At 42.1% G+C, this 18,434-nt stretch overlaps 1 protein-coding gene across 1 annotated transcript in view; it reads right to left on the reverse strand.

Moving 5' to 3' along the window:
- The window catches only part of DPYS (dihydropyrimidinase), a 112,476-nt gene extending 95,049 nt beyond the window's left edge, over window positions 1–17,427 (reverse strand). The window contains exon 1 of the mRNA XM_089658346.1: window positions 17,001–17,427. Within this exon, the coding sequence (XP_089514472.1) occupies window positions 17,001–17,255 (255 nt within the window). The 5' untranslated portion in view covers window positions 17,256–17,427. The remainder of the gene's footprint in view (window positions 1–17,000) is intronic.
- Between the last annotated feature and the right edge of the window lie 1,007 nt (window positions 17,428–18,434).

The following is an 18,434-nucleotide window of genomic DNA, read 5'->3' on the forward strand; positions in this document are numbered from 1 at the left end:
GAAGGGTTAGAACCTATTTTGTTCTGCTGATTTTGTCCCCACTGGAAAGATTTCCCCTTGCTTCCTGTTGTAGAGACACAGCATATTAGGAAAATCCTCCCAAAGTGTGTTGAATTTCCATCTGTAAAGTATAACTAAATGCAAAACTCTTTTCAGTTTTGGACAGAGTGGAGAGGGATTAGAACACCTATTAGGTTTTTATTGCTGTCTGCGCCCCTTATTTTATTGGATATGTTTTAAAAGGGAGATTCACCCTCTCCATTTGACCTGTTTACTGCTATCATTGTGAAAAGAAAATCACAAATTTTGGTTTGCCATTTGAACAGTAATAGAAGGGAAATCTTCCAATAAGGACACTAGTTCTTGTGACCCTGGTTACAGCCCCCAGGATTCCTTCAATTTTGAGGGATTTCCTGTCACTTCCTTTTTTGGCTTTGAGACAGGAACAGGGAAACCTCCCCAATGGGACACAAATGGCAAAAAAAAAATTGATGATGGTTATAACTTACCCTTACTCTCTCCAAAATTATTAAAAAAAGCTTTGCCTTTAATCACACATTAAAACATATGTACACCCCAGATATATTATACATTGCAGATTACTGTTTTTTTTTTGTTCAGGTTTTTTCCCCTTATTTTCATCTGTGATCCTGCCAGTGACACACTTCCTGTCCTAAGATGACAACGCTCACTCGGTGTATAGTGTTTATAAAGGAGCAGTACTGTTCCCCTAGGACAGGAATAGAGATTCCACACAAATAATACATCTCTTCAACATGTTTTAACACATAGTGACTTGTGATCAAGCCACTATGTGATGAAACGCATTAACCCCCTTAGCGGTATTCCCGAGTGTAGCTCGGGGTAAAATGTCAGTACCAAAAGCAGTAACCCCGAGCTACACTCGGGCTTAGCATGCGGCGTTGCTCTGGGAGTCCCTGCAGCACTTACCTTGTCCTTCGCTCCCAAGATGTGTCCCCTGCAGCGTCCCCGGCCATCTCCTCCGTCCGATGCTGGCATCCGGCTTCCGTGTTCCGGTCCCTGTGACGTTTCATTTTTTTTAAAATGACTATTACATAGTAAAACATTGCTGTTTCAGTGCATTTCACATACATTTTGTCCCGAGTGCTTTGTCCTGTGCCCTGCCTGCATTTTGACTGTTCTTTCTGCCTGGAAACTTAGAAAAGTCCATGGCGTCCAAAAAGCGTCCCAGCTAGAGAACAGTGATAGTAAATCAGAACCACTTGCAGAATTGAGTGATAATGATTTGTGGGGAAATTCATCATCAGACACTGAAAACGATTTTGCGACTTTACTCAGCGATGTGCGAATTTGCCTCTGTATTTCAAATTTCAGTGTTTTTGGTTTGATTATATTATTGAATTAAATTTATTATTATTATAATTTTTTATGATTATTTATTTAATTATAATTTATGATTTCGTGTTTCAAATTGTATCCTACCCGGGATGTTTACTAGACTCTTGTTCGGACAGATTTCAGTGAGTTATTCCTAAAAATTACAGCCTACAATAAAAAACTACATACTGTATTTCCATGCAAAAAAATGGTACTGCTTTCAGCACAAAAAAATCAGAAATAATCAGACCGCCGAGGAGGTTAAGGAGGAGATGGTTTATTTCTGTGAAATCAGTATGTCTGTGACACATTGTGGATGATCTATTTAAATGACTTGGAAGAATGCAGGTTGGACTGTGGTTCTCATCTAGGTATTTTTCTGAAAAGGCTTTCAATGTTATATATGACTGCTTGCCGCCAACCCACAGTACATTTTACTGTGTGCGGGCGATACAGCCAGGCTAGGTGATGTATCCATATGTCGCAGCCTTTCTTCTGGGTTTAGGGTGTGTGCGTACATGCGTGTGCCCCCCGCCGACTCGTTCTGTGATTGGACACAGCATGAGTTTGTCAGCAGGTTTCAGGCAATGATTTTGGCTATAAACCCACAGAACTCTGTACACAGAACAGCGAACTGGCTGTTTCTTCTCCCTGAAAAGCAGGGAGAAAAAACAGCCAGATCTGTGAATAAAAGCAGCACACATTACATGCGTTAGGTACACAGTTAACCCCTTCATTGCTCTTTTGTTGAACTACAATGTTCATGTATTTTAGTGCATCAACTACTTCAGTACATCAGTATAAGTATTCAGTAGAGGTATATTCTTCAACCAGTAGATGTTTATACGTTTGTAGCTGCATTTATGATAAAACTCTTGTCTTTTTTCCTGAATAAAGTTCCTCTTTGCAGAGAAACAGCAGAAACACATGTGGACTGTGCACTCACTGTTTGTTCTGTAGGGCTATATCCAGAATCTCTAACACAGGTGTTGGATAGAGAGGCGGAGGAGGAGGTGGCCGGCGGATGTACCCATGTATCCTGAACAGGCCGCAGAGTCTTGTACCAGAAGCCTGACATCCCTGATGGGCCAGGAGTACATTTCTGCCTATATACAGATCCTAAGCACAGCTTATACTACATTCAACATCAACATCCAGAGGAGGGAGCCTTGTATCCAGGTGGTTTACCCACATCCTTAAAGGAGTCCTCTAAGTCTGGCTGACCATTGCTTGATGACAACCTTTTCCTGAGGGATGCCTCATCACCTACCCGCTGTTTCACACCTGGGTTGATGGATGTTTATATGCGCATTTTCTATGCGCGGTCGGTGAGTGCGCATTTCTGTCATTTCCTCTATCACAAGCCTTTATGAGATATCTACAACTATGGAAGTGTTCCATTAGTGCCTCATATGAGTTTATTGATTGCACAAACTTTTAAATGAACTTATATTTAATTTTTCAAATTTATTGATTACTCATTTTAGCGCTGCACTTTATATTTTACCATTTACAGGACGTGAGGTTATTGTGATTTCCTCATTAGCTGCTACAACTTACTCTATTTTATGAGCGCTCGCTTTATTCCATTTTATTAGTATAGTGTCTATAGCCGTATAAATTCCAGTATACTGTATATACCATAGTTTGAGATGCTAGAATTTTCACACAAACCAATTAATATACACTTGGGATTTTTTTTTCACCAAAGACAAGAGTACATTTTGGCCTAAATTTATGAAGAAATTTTATTTTATTGGATATGTTTTATAATAGAAAATATTGGTTTTTTTTTCAAAATGTTCATTCTTTTTTTGGTCATATAATAAAAAATAAAAAACCGAGTAGTGATCAAGTACCACAAAAAGAAAGCTCTATTTGTGTGAAAAAATATGATTTCATTTGGATACAGTGTTGCATGACTGAGCAATTGCCAGTTAAAATATCACAATACAGATTAGCAAAAATTGCCCCAGTTAGGAAGGGGGTAAAACCCTCTGGGGGTCAAGTGGTTAACAGACTAAATAAGTTCATTGTTAGTGCTTACATATTCTTTGCTCCCTTTGTAAAGCTGGACACACATTAGTAGATTTTACAAACAATTGTAGTGCAATCATTCACACAAAAATTCAATGACTTGACAAATGTCATTGGAAAGTAATTAAAAATTTTGTTTGCTTTTTTGGAAAGAAAGGACTTTCCCAAACAAAAACCTTATGTACTTTTAGAAATTCATTAAAATAAAATACCACTCTGCTCCTTTAAATTTTCTTGCCACCACAATTAATGTTGATTTGACTCCACTGACTATTAGAAAATCAAGTGAATGTTCAGAAAACTAGAATTTTTGGACCAGGTATAGCCAGCTTAAGATTTTTCCTCACTCCATGGTTAGGTGGCAACTATAAAGTTTTGGCAACATAATGAGAAATTAGGGTAAATCTACCCAAAAGGGAAACCTTTCCCTACTTATCCCAAAAAAGATTGCCTGGATCTGGGCTCTAATGCAACATTGTCTTATTTTTATAGGTGTGGGACCCTCTCAGTTAGACTGTTAGGTAAATTTAGTTATTGGCTCCACTATAGTGAGTGGAGTGGTTGCTTCCAGTTTGGCTGTTAGGTAAGTTTAGTTTGACTTCATTGTAATGAATAAAGTGGTTGTTGGTTATTTGGATCTGCTCAGGGTTCCTGAGCTGACAGTGTGGTTGCCGCTTTCAGAGCATAGGGAGGGAGATTCAAAAGATCAGCTGAATATTTATCATACCCTGACTCAGGGCTTTTTTCCTCAATACATAGGTGCCGCAACTCAACCACAACCCCCTAAAACACCCCTCCCCCATGCACACACCCTCCAAAGCACATAAAATAGTGGCTGCGGTCACATTTTACTAACAGAGGGAGGGTCTTAAAGGGGTATTAAATACCAGGAGCGAGTTACATACAGAGTGCAGGGGTACGCTACTTACACATTGTAGAGTTCAGGGGTGCACTGCATACAGAGTGCAGAGTTCAGGGGTAGATTACACACAGAGTGTATCTTCCACGTGTCTTTCTTTTGTTGTATTAAGCTGAAGCACACAGCTGGTTCTAGTACCACACCAAACACTGTAGGGGGCTACACCTCTCACTTGCAGGGAGATCATCCAGTGGGGGTGTTGGCACCTGCATCTCCCTTGTCCCCATTCTGCACTCAGTGGAGCCACTCAGGAGATCAGATCTGAGGAAGCCATTGGGAGACAAGCTGTGGTGGTGAGCAGGGAGGAGAAGGCCTGAGCCAAAGGTGGTGTTGGAGTTCCACCAAGTTGCAGCTAAAAAAAGCTCTGCCCTAGTCAATACCTGGAACTGTACATCCAGAGGGCAGCTGGGGGGGGGGGGGGGTGATAATATACAGGAGGCCTGAACATTTTGTTCTTTCCTTGTCAGGAAGGGTTCCAGTACTCCTGAGGCTGCTGCTTCTAGGAGAAGAATCACAAGAGACAAGACATTATAGTTTGGGCCTCAGCAGTGGATGGGCTAAGGGACTTCTGAGAACTGCTGAGGAGGCATACCTACTGAAGGACACTGCTTCAGAGTCCTGGTCTGGAGAAGGAGTTTTCTATCTTCCCCACAAGAGATCTACCTGTGAAGACTAGATGGCTCCCAGGACATTGTGGGGGTTATTTACTAAAACTGGAGAATGCAAAATCTGATGCAGCTCTGCAAACAAACCAATCAGCTTCCAATTTTTTTTTTCAAATCTTAATTGATTTGAGCTGAAATTAGAAGCTGATTGGCTACCATGCACAGCAGCACCAGATTTTTCACTCTCCAGTTTTAGGAAATCAGCCCCTGTGAGTAAAGATCTTGTTGGGGACTATTAATTGCACAAGTGCCAGAAGGGATCTGTGGCCAGTAATTGCCCTGTGATCTGTAGCTGTGGGGCTTTAGACATTCTTACCATCCCCTGCTACCTCCAGAAAGCTGCTATTAAGAGACTGGAGAGAATTTTGTCCTCCTGTGCTGTTGCCGAACCTCTACGAGTATCCCATGACCGAAAAGCCCTTCTTCCTGTTAAAGTTGTGCTACAATAAATCATAAAAAGATTTCCCCTAGGCTGAGATTTAATTGTTGGTGTGCAGTGATTGGTGGCCCCGTACTACTTTCCAGCAGCCCCTTCAAGGGTGAGCTTTTTTTTTTTCATTGGATTTTATTTGAAATATGGATGAAATTAATTTGTACTAAATGGACTGAGCAAAGCACAATGTATGTCTACATGAGCAGCAAGGATGCAGATTGGATGGGGGGGGGGGTATAAAAGAGGAGAAAATACATTTTAACTTTCTCCACAATGGCCAATTTACAGAGCCTGGATATGGACACATGGGACAGGCAGCTCCTCTATTGAGGGATTCTTTATTTAAATGTGATAGACTTGATCCGGAGGTTTTCCACAGCCAAGAGGTTTTCTCCTCTATGGCAAAGCGGACTGGAAATGAAGGTAATTGTATGGTGATCTTGTCTAGCTCAAGCTGGAAGCAAACCACGGTGTCTGATCCCTCCTGGAACGGAAAGATTCTTTTCCTCTGCTCCACTCCCCAGACACCGTCCTCTATCGAGTTCAAGGCTAAAATATGCTTTTCTCCCTGGAAGTCAAATCGAATATCAAAGTGTACCTCAAAATTCTTGGCATCTTTTCCCAAGTTGATGAAAAACTTTCTACAGCCCTCGGAATGAAGCCCTCCACCTCCACACAATGACCAGGTTTGAGGCCGAAGTTATACAAGAAAAAAGTATTATCTGCCATCCTGCTTCCTTATCAGAGACACTTGTGAGGGGCGAGCTCTACATAAGCTGCAGTGTAGAGTTGTCAAGTTGCCACATAATAATAACAGGATTTGTACTTAAAATGCATGTTTATGCAGTACAACATATACATTTACTGTAAGAGAATAGACAACTGTGAATAGGTCCTTACACCTGTACCCAGACGAATGAGTATTTTTTTTATTGTTAAATATATTCATGCAGATGTGCCATGTATATACCTCAGTTGTGTGGTTCTTCACACATCTGTCAGACCAGCTGAAAATACCAAAAAAAACCCCAAAAACAGGAAAATCGGCAAATCACAAGTTTCTGTGCAGATCTGGCTGAATTACACAGTTCAGGAATCCAGACAATTGGGTCCATACACAGTATGATTCTAACTGAACAAATCATCATAAAAAAATGTAGGCATACTAGATAAATGAGTGATGCACTGTTTACCCTAATTTTTGATATCATACTGTCAGCTAACTAGACCTCTATGATTGCTATATGAGTTTTGGTTGGACTGGCTCTTTTATGTGAGAGGTACTGCTTGGGAGAGCGTGAGAAACAACTGAAGAGACATTCTCAATTGCTGAAATAAAAAATGAGCTTCATGCAAAAGATTTGCATCTGTCAAAGCAAGGCTTCATTGCAGGTTTGTCTGCTCTGCTGTGGCTTTAAAAGAGAAGTATGGGATTTGTTTTTTATTTATTCTTACCTAGGTGGATGCAGCATTGATCCTATGCTGCATCTGTCCCCCGCCGGCTCTAAGGGTGAGAACTGAGAGTTGGTATTCTTCCCCAGCCTACAGCCTTGGGCAAACGTTTTGCTGCTTCAGTGTTTTTAGATCTTTTTGTCATATGTTACTATGGTATCGGAAGTAGAATTACAAGCATTACATAATTGTCAAAGGTTTTTTTTGACAATTACATTAAGTTTATGCAAAGAGTCAATATTTGCAGTGTTGACCCTTCTCTTTCAAGACCTCTGCAATTCACCCTGGCATGCTGTCAATCAACTTCTGGGTCACATCCTGACTGATGGCAGCCCATTCTTGCAGAACCAATGCTTGGAGTTTATCAGAATTTGTGTGTGTGTGTGTGTGTGTGTGTGTGTGTGGGGGGGGGGGGGTTCAGCCACCTATTAAGAACTGACCACAAGTTCTCAATGGAATAAAGGTATGGGGAGTTTCCTGGCTATGTACCCAAACTTTTGATGTTTTCTACCCAAAGCCACTTAGTTATCACTTTTGCCTTATGGCAAGGTGCTCCATCATGCTGGAAAAGGCATTGTTCCTCATGAAACTGTTCTTGGATGGTTGGGAGAAGTTCCTCTCGGAGGATGTTTTTATACCATTCTTTATTCATGGCTGTGTTCTTAAGCAAAATTGTGAGTGAGCCCACTCCCTTGGCTGAGAAGCAACCCCACACATGAATGGTCTCAGGATGCCTTACTGTTGGCATGACACAGGATAGATGATAGTGCTCACCTTTTCTTCTCTGGACAAGGTTTTTTACGGATTCCCAAAACAATCGGAAAGGGGGTTCATCAGAGAAAATTACTTTACCCCAGTCCTCAGCAGTCCAACCCCTGTACCTTATGCAGAATATCTGTCTGTCCCTGATGTTTTTCCTGGAGAGAAGTGGCTTCTTTGCTGCCGTTCCTGACACCAGCCCATCCTCCAAAAGTCTTCACATCACTGTGCGTGCCGATGCACTCACACCTGCCTACTGTCATTCCTGAGCAAGCTCTGCACTGATGGTGCCCCAATCCCACAGCTGAATCAAATTTAGGAGACGGTCCTGGCACTTGCTGGACTTTCTTGGGCGCCTTCAAGCCTTTACAACAATGGAACCAATCTCCTTGAAATTCAGATGATCCGATAAATGGTTGATTTAGGTGCAATCTTAATAGCAGCATTATCTCTGTTTGTGAATCCTTTTTTGTGCAAAGCAATGATGACTGAACGCTTCCTTGCAAGCAAATTATTATTTCTGTCATTCTCAAAACTTTTGGCCAGGGCTATAGACAATCAGCTTTGGCTGTACTTCTCCTTTAACTAATTTACAGTGATCCAGCAATCCTTGTTCACATATGAAAGGAAAGTAATGTAAACCCTAACTAGATGACAAGTGCTCAAAAACTGTGTATAGTAAACAATTGTTATGTTTTTTCTTTTTGTAAAATGCTGTTTTTAGTGTTTCTATCTCATCATTTGTTGCATAACAGTGCTGCTGCTCTCCTACAGCCTCTCTGCAGCCACATCCTGTCTATATGCACTTGGTTCAGCGGAGGCTGCATGGAGGGTGGGCTTCTTGATGATGAAGTGGAGTAAAATGCTTGTGCATTGAGCAGCAACTTGACTAGCCACAGCCTTTACTAGAAAACATGTAACAGGGTGACAACGCAGGAAGGCAACTGTGAGAAAGGGACAGAACTTTGTCACCCCATAACAGGAAGTGCCTGAATAGGACCTTCATAGCAGAATCACCAGTTATTCATTTGGAGATTAAAGTGGTTCTAAAGGCAGAATGGTATTTTTACCTTAATACATTGTCTTCATTAAAGTGATATTAAAGGCTTTTTTTTTTAAAACAAATGTGTCACACTTGCCCGCTCTGTGCATTGGTTTCGTGCAGAGCAGCCCCAATCCTCCTTCCTGCCCTGTGCCCCCACAGCAAGCAGCTTGATATGAAGCACAGCGGGAGCCAAAGGCCACTGCTGCTGTCTCAGCCAATGAGGAGAGAGAGACCTGGGTGATCCAAGGCTCTTGTGCACATAGCTGGATTGGGATGGGGCTCAGGTAAGTTTTAGGGGGGGGCTGGGGGTGCTGCTGCACACAAAAGATTTTTTTACCTTCATGCATAGAATGCATGAAGGTAAAGAACCTTTACAACCACTTTAAGGTAAAAAATCTTCTACATGCAGCTCCCCTCTAATCTTCCTTCATACGTACCTGAGCCCAATTTCTGTCCAGTGCTATGCACAGGAGCAGTGGTTCCTCATTGGCTCAGAAACAGCAGTGGGAGCCATTGACTCCTGCTGCTGTCAATGACAGCCAATGAGGAGAGATTGGGGGGGTGGTGCCAAGTAACACTGTGTATGTCAATGGATACACAGAGCAGACTTGGAAACTAACCCACATGAGTGCCCCCATAGCAAATGGCTTGCTATGGTGGGCATTCGGAAGGGGCTAGGATCTAGGAGCATCGGCAGGGGACTACAGAAGATGAGGATCAGGACTGCTCTGTGCAAAACCATTGAAAATGATGTTAATTTTAAAGGCAGATCAAATTAAGCTTTATTATGTTAAGTTTTATTTGCCTTCTACCCCTTCAAGTGTTTGTTTACTCTGGGGAGGGGGGATGTAATAAAGACAAATACTCACCTTGTTCCTCACTGCAGGCTTTATCCCCATCAGTTTCAAGGTGGACAACCAGTCAAGTGAAGCCACTGCTTTTTGTCTGCCCTGCAGCTGCTCCCTTGTCAACATCATTAAAGCGGTGCTCCAGGCTCCCCCCAAAAAAATGAAAAGTCACTGTAGCTGCTGACTTTTACTATTAGGACAAATCTTTCCAGAGATCCAGTGTTGTCCTCACCCAAGCTGATTCTTCAATTCGGTAGCATCTTAAGTAAGGGAAACTGGCAGTGAAGTCTTGCGGCATCACAGCCAGCTTCCTACTGCGCATGCGTGAAGTGCGCTGCACTTTGTGAATGGTCTTGCACTCTTCTGGGACCTGTGAAGTGTCTCGGAAGGCTGTAGGGGAAGGAGGAGGAGCCAAACTTCCGGCTCTGATCACTAGAAGCGAGAGCGGGTACTTTTTAAAACCAGATACCTGCTACCCCCTCCCCCTAAAAAAGTGCCAATTGTGGCAGTGAAGGGGGGAGGATACAAACAAGCGGAACTTCCCCTTTTGGGTGAAGTTCCGCTTTAAGTACAATGCAGGACCAGCAGTCAGGACGTTGAAGCTCCATGTGAAAACTACAATTTAAAAAGTATAAACACCCAAAACAAAAGCAATCTAAACATGTATTAGTGCAGCTACCATTATATTTAACAGCAACATGTAGAGGATGATTTAGACCAGGATAGAATGCACAGCAGCTCTTTGCAATCTGATTTTTAACTTGTCACCTTCTTGAGATACCAATATATTTATTATCATAAAAGATATACAGTATTTAATGTGGCTTTCGTTTTCCCAATAGAATTGATTTAGATGAGTTCCAGGTAGATACCACAGACAGTCCTGTTACAGAATGAAGTCCTGATGGCCAATGACCCCGTGTCCTGTTGGTTTATCTGCTAATGCATCACTGGCCAGAGTTTATCTGAATTAGGAAATTTGTCTCATGTTTTTGATCCTCCTTTCCTGACCTACTTTAACTGATCTTCTGCTTCCCTGGCAGCTGCCTATATGGAAAATTACAGATGTAGGGCACTGGTATCAGAAAATCCAGAAGTCAGTCCGAAGACGTATAAATGTGCAGTAAGTGGTTAGATCTGAATACATGTACTGCTGTGGTCCTGGATACAGTCCCCAGCAAGCATGCTACCTATATGGCCTTTGGATGATCTTTTTGAGTTTTTTCATTGTTTAGAGATATGCTGCCATGTAAATTAGCTCCTACTCACACTGGCTGTGGCAGGACTTTTAGATGGTTGGATGCTTTTTTGCTCTCTGTACAAAACTGCACTATGTGGAAACACAATCCGTTATAGCACAGAAAATAATTTACATGTATAACATCCTTAAAGTTACATTAACGCTGCAGTTTGTTTTTTACATTAAAATAATGAACATGTCATACTTATCTGCTCTGTGTAATGATTTTGCACAGAGCAGCCCCAATCCTCCTCTTCTCAAGTCCTGCTCAGTCCCACCTGGAGTCCCAGGGCCCCCGATACCCTTAGACCTGTGGATCATGCCCGTCTCTGTTTCATCTTGCAGTGCTCATTTCAGGGGGGGGGGGGGGGGTCATGGGACTCACCAATCTGATGCTTTTTTCAGCTATAGGTATGTTCCCCCTTTATACTGGGTAACACTGGTGTACGGTGTCTTATAATATTTCTATTATGTATTTTTGTTTCTTATTGTTTCAGTTTGACACCATTGCAGTTTCCAGGCCTCTGATATATTTGATCTCAGCTGATAGTCTGGACAGACTGACCTGAACATCTCTCCTTCTTCACGTTCTCTAGTCTTTCTACTACCCCCCGATAGGGCCTTCCCTAGGGGTGTACTTTTGTGCACTCCAAAAGGAGTCTTAGTGGTAACTACTTTAAGTCTGCTACCCCTATTTCTCACTTTTCCTGTCCACTCCCCCCTTCCCCCTGCCTTTCTCATTTCCCCTGGTGCCTCCTCAACAGTTTTATAGATATCTCTACTTTTGGGGGATTCCTTACTACACCCTTCTCCTTCTTTCTTCTGCTCATTTGCTTCTCCTTTCTCTTTTGTATTTCCTCTGCTCTTTCTATACCATCCTCTGTTCCTTTTGTCCCCCCTTTTCCCTCCCCACCACTCCCCTCTTTCTTTCCTGTCGTTCACTCTATTTCTCTCGCTGATGTTTCTGAACACCTTTTCCCCTCTGATCTGTTCAACTCTTTTTTTCTTTCTGCTCCCCCTTCCCGGGGTGCCCCCCTTCTCTTCCTTCTGGATTGCCCACTCAGTTACTCCGCCTACGATGGGTACATTGCAAATTGCATCTTTCAATGTCAGGAGCCTGAGTGTCCCAGAGAAGCGTTCCAGACTTCTCCTGGACTTGAAAAGAAGTAGGATGCAGGTGGCTTTTTTCCAAGAAACCCATTTTGGGTTAACTATGTCCCTAGGCTCATTACCCAAGACTTTCCAGTGGCATACCACAGTCTGTCTCCTATTTCCAAATCAATAGGGGTTAGTATTCTGCTAACCAAAACAGTCCCCTGGTATCTCTTTCTGCGGTGCGGCAGGGCCCGCTGGGTCGATATCTGCTTGTTAGAGGTAAGATTGGCCACTTTATAGTGACCTTTGCTAATGTCTACTTTCCTAATGTTAACCACCTACCCTTCTTAAGAGGGTTGCTTCCGGTGCTGCTACACTTTATGGAGGGCACCTTAACCTTCGGTGGCGACCTTAACTTCACCTTGGAACCACTTCTGGATGTCTCCAGGGGCTCTTCTCATCTCTCTTTCTCCTGCCTTATACGACTGAAAGCTGAACTACATCTGCTACATCTGGTCGAAACCTGGCGCATTTCCCATCCCAGTGTGAAGGATTATTCTTACTACTCTGCAGTCCACCAAACATACTACCGTCTGAACTACCTTCTTGTCCAACAAAAAGATCTCCTCAGAGTTCAGTTGACATGTATTGGTGACATTACCTTTTCAGACAGTGCCCCAGTATACCTGGATGTGCGGCTAGGACCCAATTTACATAGTCCCCCTTCTTGACGCCTGAATGAAGCCCTGCTTAAATCTCCTGAAATTAGGGTGACCCTTGGACACTCCATCAAAGAGTACTTTTCCCTGAATGCCAACTCGGCAGATAGCCCTTACATCCTTTGGGAGGCTCATAAACTTGTTCTCCAGGATGCTCTGATGGCGATTACGGTCAAACTTAAAAAAGAACGCTTCCTAAAGGTATACACTCTGTTGGCCTGACTCCGAAGGTACCCATAAGGCTAGCATTGCCAGTGTGACCTATCAAGATATTCTGAAGACCAGAGAGGAACTGAATTCTCTTCTCTTTTGCAAGATTAAACAAAAGTTGGCTTGGTCCCACCGCACTATGTATGAATATTCTAACAAGCCTGGTATTCTTCTTGCCCGGGCTCTTCGTGGCATTCACACTCATGTCCATATCTCTCATATTAAGTCAGCCTCTGGACAGAAGCTTTTCTCTTTGGAATCCATGGCATCAGAATGTTTTATGTTCTTCCAGAAATTGTATAACATTTCTTTAGAAGGCTCACAGGATTCTTTGCAGCAGGCGATTCATTCCTATATCTCTGCATCCAGTATACCCACTCTTTTCCCTCCCATTTGTCAGGAACTGGAAACCCTTATCTCAGTGGAAGAACTGGGGGTGGTGCTTTCCCTTTCTAAACCCCAGAAAGCTCCAGGAACGGATGGCCTGACATCATTGTAATATAAAACCTTCTTTGACCTGCTTTCCCCACATATGGTGGCATCATATAATTCTCTGGCAAAGGGGAAGCCTATACCCCCAGATGCACTCAGGGCCCACATCTCCCTAAAACCAAAGGAAGGCAAAGACCCAACACATTGCGGTAGCTACTGCCCTATTGCACTTGTAAATACTAACTTGAAACTGTTTGTAAAAATTTTGACCAACAGGCTGTTGCCCCACATCCCTAATCTCATATACAGGGACCAAGCGGGTTTTGTTCCGCTCCGGGAACCATGAGAAAACACCCTCCATGTCCTCAACATGATTCATGCAGCTACAACTGCTACAACCCCACTTATCTTACTTTCCACCGATGCTGAGAAGGTGTTTGACCTGGTTAACTGACAGTTCATGCACTCAACTTTGACCCACATTGGCATCGATACTTCCATGTTTCGTTGGATCGCCTCCCAGGACTTTCAACCATCAGCATTTGTCAAAGTTAATGAAACTAGGTTTGCCTTTTTTCCTATCAACAATAGAACACATCAGGGATGCCCTCTTTCCCCCATGATCTTTATTCTGACGCTGGAGCCCTTTCTTTTTACAATCCGCGCCGATTGTAATATTTATGGTTTCCATAAACTATCTGGGGAACACAAAGTTGCTGAGTTTGCAGAGATCTTATCTTTTTTATTACTGACCCTCTTATTTCATTGCCAACCCTCCTCCAGGCGCTTTGGGACTATGGCAATCTCTCCTACTTCAAAATCAACCTCACAAAATCCACGGTCCTTAGTCACCTTTCACCCTTCCTTCACTCTCCGTTGGGCCACGGACTCGATTCAGTACCTAGGCACCAATATTACTCCAGATCCTGCTTGACTCTTAAGGCGAATTTTGTCCCTCTGCTTATTAATCTAAAAGAAAACCTTCTCCGCTGGCATTTCCACATGCTGACGTGGTTTGGTTGATGTAGTGTGCTTAAGATGACAGTGCTGCCCCGCATATTTTACCTATTACAAGCCCTTCCCAACAAGCTTCCCATGTCCTTCCTGGAAGGTCAGTGACTTATTTTGTATCTTTTATCTGGTCCCATGGAAAGCCACGCTTGGCTTTCCATGTTCTGACCCTACCTAGGACCTGTGGAGGTGTGGGCCTGCCAGACATCTGTGCCTATTATAGAACCACATACCTCACCCACCTGGTCAACTGGCACTGCCATGGCGCTGCCAAGCACTGGGTGGCTATGGAGTCATGGAGTTGGAGGACTCTGGGGGCATGGCCCTGAGCTGGCCTTGGCTGCGACGTCCTCTACCTCACAACTTAGTTGCACACCCAACTCTTGGTGCCACAATTGTAGTTACTCCGGAAGCATTCCTTAAGATGTCCATTTCTCCTGTGCCTTCTCCTCTTGTTCCCATCTGGGAAAACCCTGACTTTCCTCCAGGACAAGAGGACCCCCAATTTGCCCATCTTACAACCACTGGCTACTCCCACTTGGTAGACTTTCTCAATCCCATTGGGGTCCTCCTTGTCAATGACTTTACTCGACTGGTGGATCCCCCATTGATTTTCTGGGGAGGTCTTCAGCTCCGCTTCTATCTGCTTTCCCATTTACTCTCCTCCGGTATTGGTCGGAAGTTGACTGCCTTTGAAGCTTTATGCCGTGGTCAAGATGCCGTGGTCAAGATGCAGGGACTAGAGAGGTTAGCTTACGAGCAGATGTGGTTGATCTATGCAATGTGCGCCCCTAATTTTGCTATTGTGACTTTGCATTTTAAAGTGGTTGTAAAGGCTCAAGGTTGTTTACCTTCATGCTTTCTATGCTTGAAGGTAACAAACTTTCTGTGTGCAACAGTTCCCCCAAGCCCCCTAATACTTACCTGAGCCCCATTGTGCACAAGAACCTTGGCTGTCCCGGGTCTCTGCCTGCAATGTGAGCAATTTACTAAAAGTGCACTATAATTCATCTTTAATCCTTGTATGTTTAATTTGTAATTTCTTGAATTGTAACTCTATAAAGTATACTGACCCTACATGAATAATGAGGCATAATAATAACTACATCCAATAAAGCAGCTTTAGGTGCACAATGATGTATTCCAATCACCTGCCAACTCTTTATAACATAGTGCCAGGAGACACAACATGGAATCGGATATTCCACTCTACAAAGACAATGATCAAGTTGCATAATAGAGAGAGTTGCATCTTACATTTTATGGGATTTTTAAGGCGACCTTGGAGTATATACAAAGAAATCAATTTAAAAGATCAACATTTTGTTTGAACAAATTTCTTATATCTGACAAATTATTACATATCGAGTATCGAGTAAACAATACATATTAGCTAATATAAAATACAACAATTTTAGACAACTCATTCACTTCACAAAATTATTACAATATGTGTTCCGTGGTACCCCCCAAAAGCTGATTTCCATCTTGCAACCTCAAAATTTGTCTGCAGATATATTCAGCCTGGGATCCAATGTGTTTCGAATACATTAACATAGATTATTCTTCAGGGAAAGGATACCACTCTGACAAGAATTATTGCCTATCGACAATTGCCTATTAATGAATATTTTTATAATTAAATAATGGTAAACCAACCATATAAGATACATAACCTCCACAAATAGTCAAAAGAAGATGCTTCACTGTGTTTAGAAGGTAAGTCTCCCCCGTAACAGCATATAGAAATTGAGTTATTCAGAAAGATCTATGGGAATATATTAGAATTAGGCACCCTAGGATGCCAACATTCTTTGTACTTCCCAAAATCCACAAAGACATGAACAATCCTACTGGTAGACCTATTATAACTGATGGAAAATGTTCCTAATATGTCCTCCTATTAAATGTTCCATATATTTCTCCTCAATAGGGGATTTCCCTATTCTATTTGTGCTGCATGGATTCCTCTATCAATGGTATTTATTTATTGAATTTTTCTTTGTTGATAAGTTCATGTTGTGCTGTCCAGATTATATGGCAATTTTTTGTCACTGTTATTAACTTTTTGTACATGCTTCCAGTGTGGAGGTCTGTGTTTGTTTTCCTGATGGGGTGGTCTTATGTTGATGTGTCCGGCACAGAAAGGGTCCCTAAGCCTAGGTTCACACTACAGAGGTGCGGTAAATCCCATCTGATTCACACAGGAACTGCACCGCATTCCTGTACAAATCACATGCGATTTGTATGCCGTTCGATTTGAGCCATACATTTTGTATGGCTGTATTCGCACCACACCTTCACTAAAACGTGCAGGACCCTTTTTTGGTCTTGTTGTTATATTGGCTAATATGTATTGTTTACTTCATATGTAACAACTTGTCAGATAAAAGCAATTTGTTCAAATAGAATGTTGATCTTATAAACAATTGGTTTCTTTGTATATACTCCAATGTTGCCTTAAAAATCCCATAAAATGTAACATTCAGCTCTCACATTTGTGGAAATAGGGATGATGTCAACCACACCCTAAGCTACACTGAAATACTTTTTATTCAATAATCAAGTTGCAAAGATCCTCTAAGCATGCTGAATTACAGACAAGTGCGCCCTCTACTGGATGCACAGTTTAATATAAAATGCTGTCATGAAAAATATGACATAAAAGCATAAAAAGCACTCGATAAAGGCTAAACTGGATTATGGGTTAGATCTATTTTACTTACTGAAAGGCATACCAGTCCTTATATCATTAATGATAGAAGAGATTGATTACCTTGGTACCTGTGCAAAAATCATCCACGGAATAGGTGCCCATAAATGGGAATTGCATGTGTGTATGGGTATCGATTCCCCCAGGGATGACCAGTTTTCCTGTGGCATCCATCACTTCCAAGTCAACAATCTGATTCAGCTGTAGATTATTGCCAATGTCTTTTATGACCCCATCTTCGATATAAACGTCCGCAAACTGCGAAAAGTCGTTGTTTACTATTTTACCACCTCTGATCAAAATACGATTTGTAGCCATAGATCCGAACGTTTCCTAAATGGTAGCACTGTAGATTGCCTTGGAATAAAAGAGGAGCAGTTTTCACTTCCTATAGTGATGTTCAGGCACTGCTGTGTGCTCTGTGCTGCACCGTGCATCTGACACTTGCTGGACTCCAGCCTATAGAATGTTATGTGATATTGTGCCACGGCTTTCTTTATATGTTATGAACAGGAGTGACCAACCCCTCCTCTGACTTCTACTATCCTCACTATACACATTCACTACAGCAATATATGATTAACTACTTTAAAAGCTGTCACTGTAACTATAAAAAGTGAAACATTTACAGCTGAGCTCTGCTATCTGTAGCCATAAAGTCATACTAGATTACACACAGCAGTCATACGAAATCCCAGCCATTCATAAACAATGCACACAACAAAAATACATGCTGATATGCAGCCTGCACACCCACCGCTGAGATATCTATATATGCGAATCTAATTGAGAGCTGTAAATGGGCGGGTTAAATGGTGATAACATTGTGAAGGAGAAGGTATTCTAACAATGTGGCTTCGAATTGAACTTGAACTTGCGTACAACAGCCTGTGATACTATTCTGGTAACAAGGGAGGTCAACATGCAGCAAAAAGGTGAACTGGCACAAAGAAGGTTCAGGCTTTAAAACAAATTGGGGGAAAGAATAAAGAGTTTGCAACAACCAATCAAATTCCTGCTGTCATAATTCTAAGGCATATTAGCAAATAACCTCATTGGCTGCTATGAGCAATTGCCTGCTGGTCTTTGCCTCTAGTGAAAGCTTGCCTGATTAAACTTTATTTCTCATATAATAAAAAAAGAGAGCAAACAAAATATCTTAATAAAATAGAAAGCAAGAGTGCACAAAGAACACAAAGTGCACAACGTAAAAAAGACAAATACAAAGATCACTACATTTAATAAACTAAACTACCCTAAATAAACTCATCCAAAAATATACCCTCTGATTAATAATAAACTTCATCGAAATCACCGTGCTCATGCACGACGTCACAGCTTGTGATCCCCAATAGTATAGTTGCCAAGTGTCCCAGATCCTGAAGGGCTGATTGTGTCCAGAAGTGTTCTGCAAAATATTACTGTCACTGACCACCAGGCAGGATGGTTTGTTTTTGCTACCACTGACACTAATGCTGGGGTTATTCTTACTTCTCC

The sequence above is a fragment of the Staurois parvus genome, unplaced genomic scaffold, assembly GCF_062004578.1.
Source record: "Staurois parvus isolate SC_StPar_1 unplaced genomic scaffold, SC_StPar_1.0 ptg001062l, whole genome shotgun sequence".
NCBI classification, from domain to species: Eukaryota; Metazoa; Chordata; class Amphibia; order Anura; family Ranidae; genus Staurois; species Staurois parvus.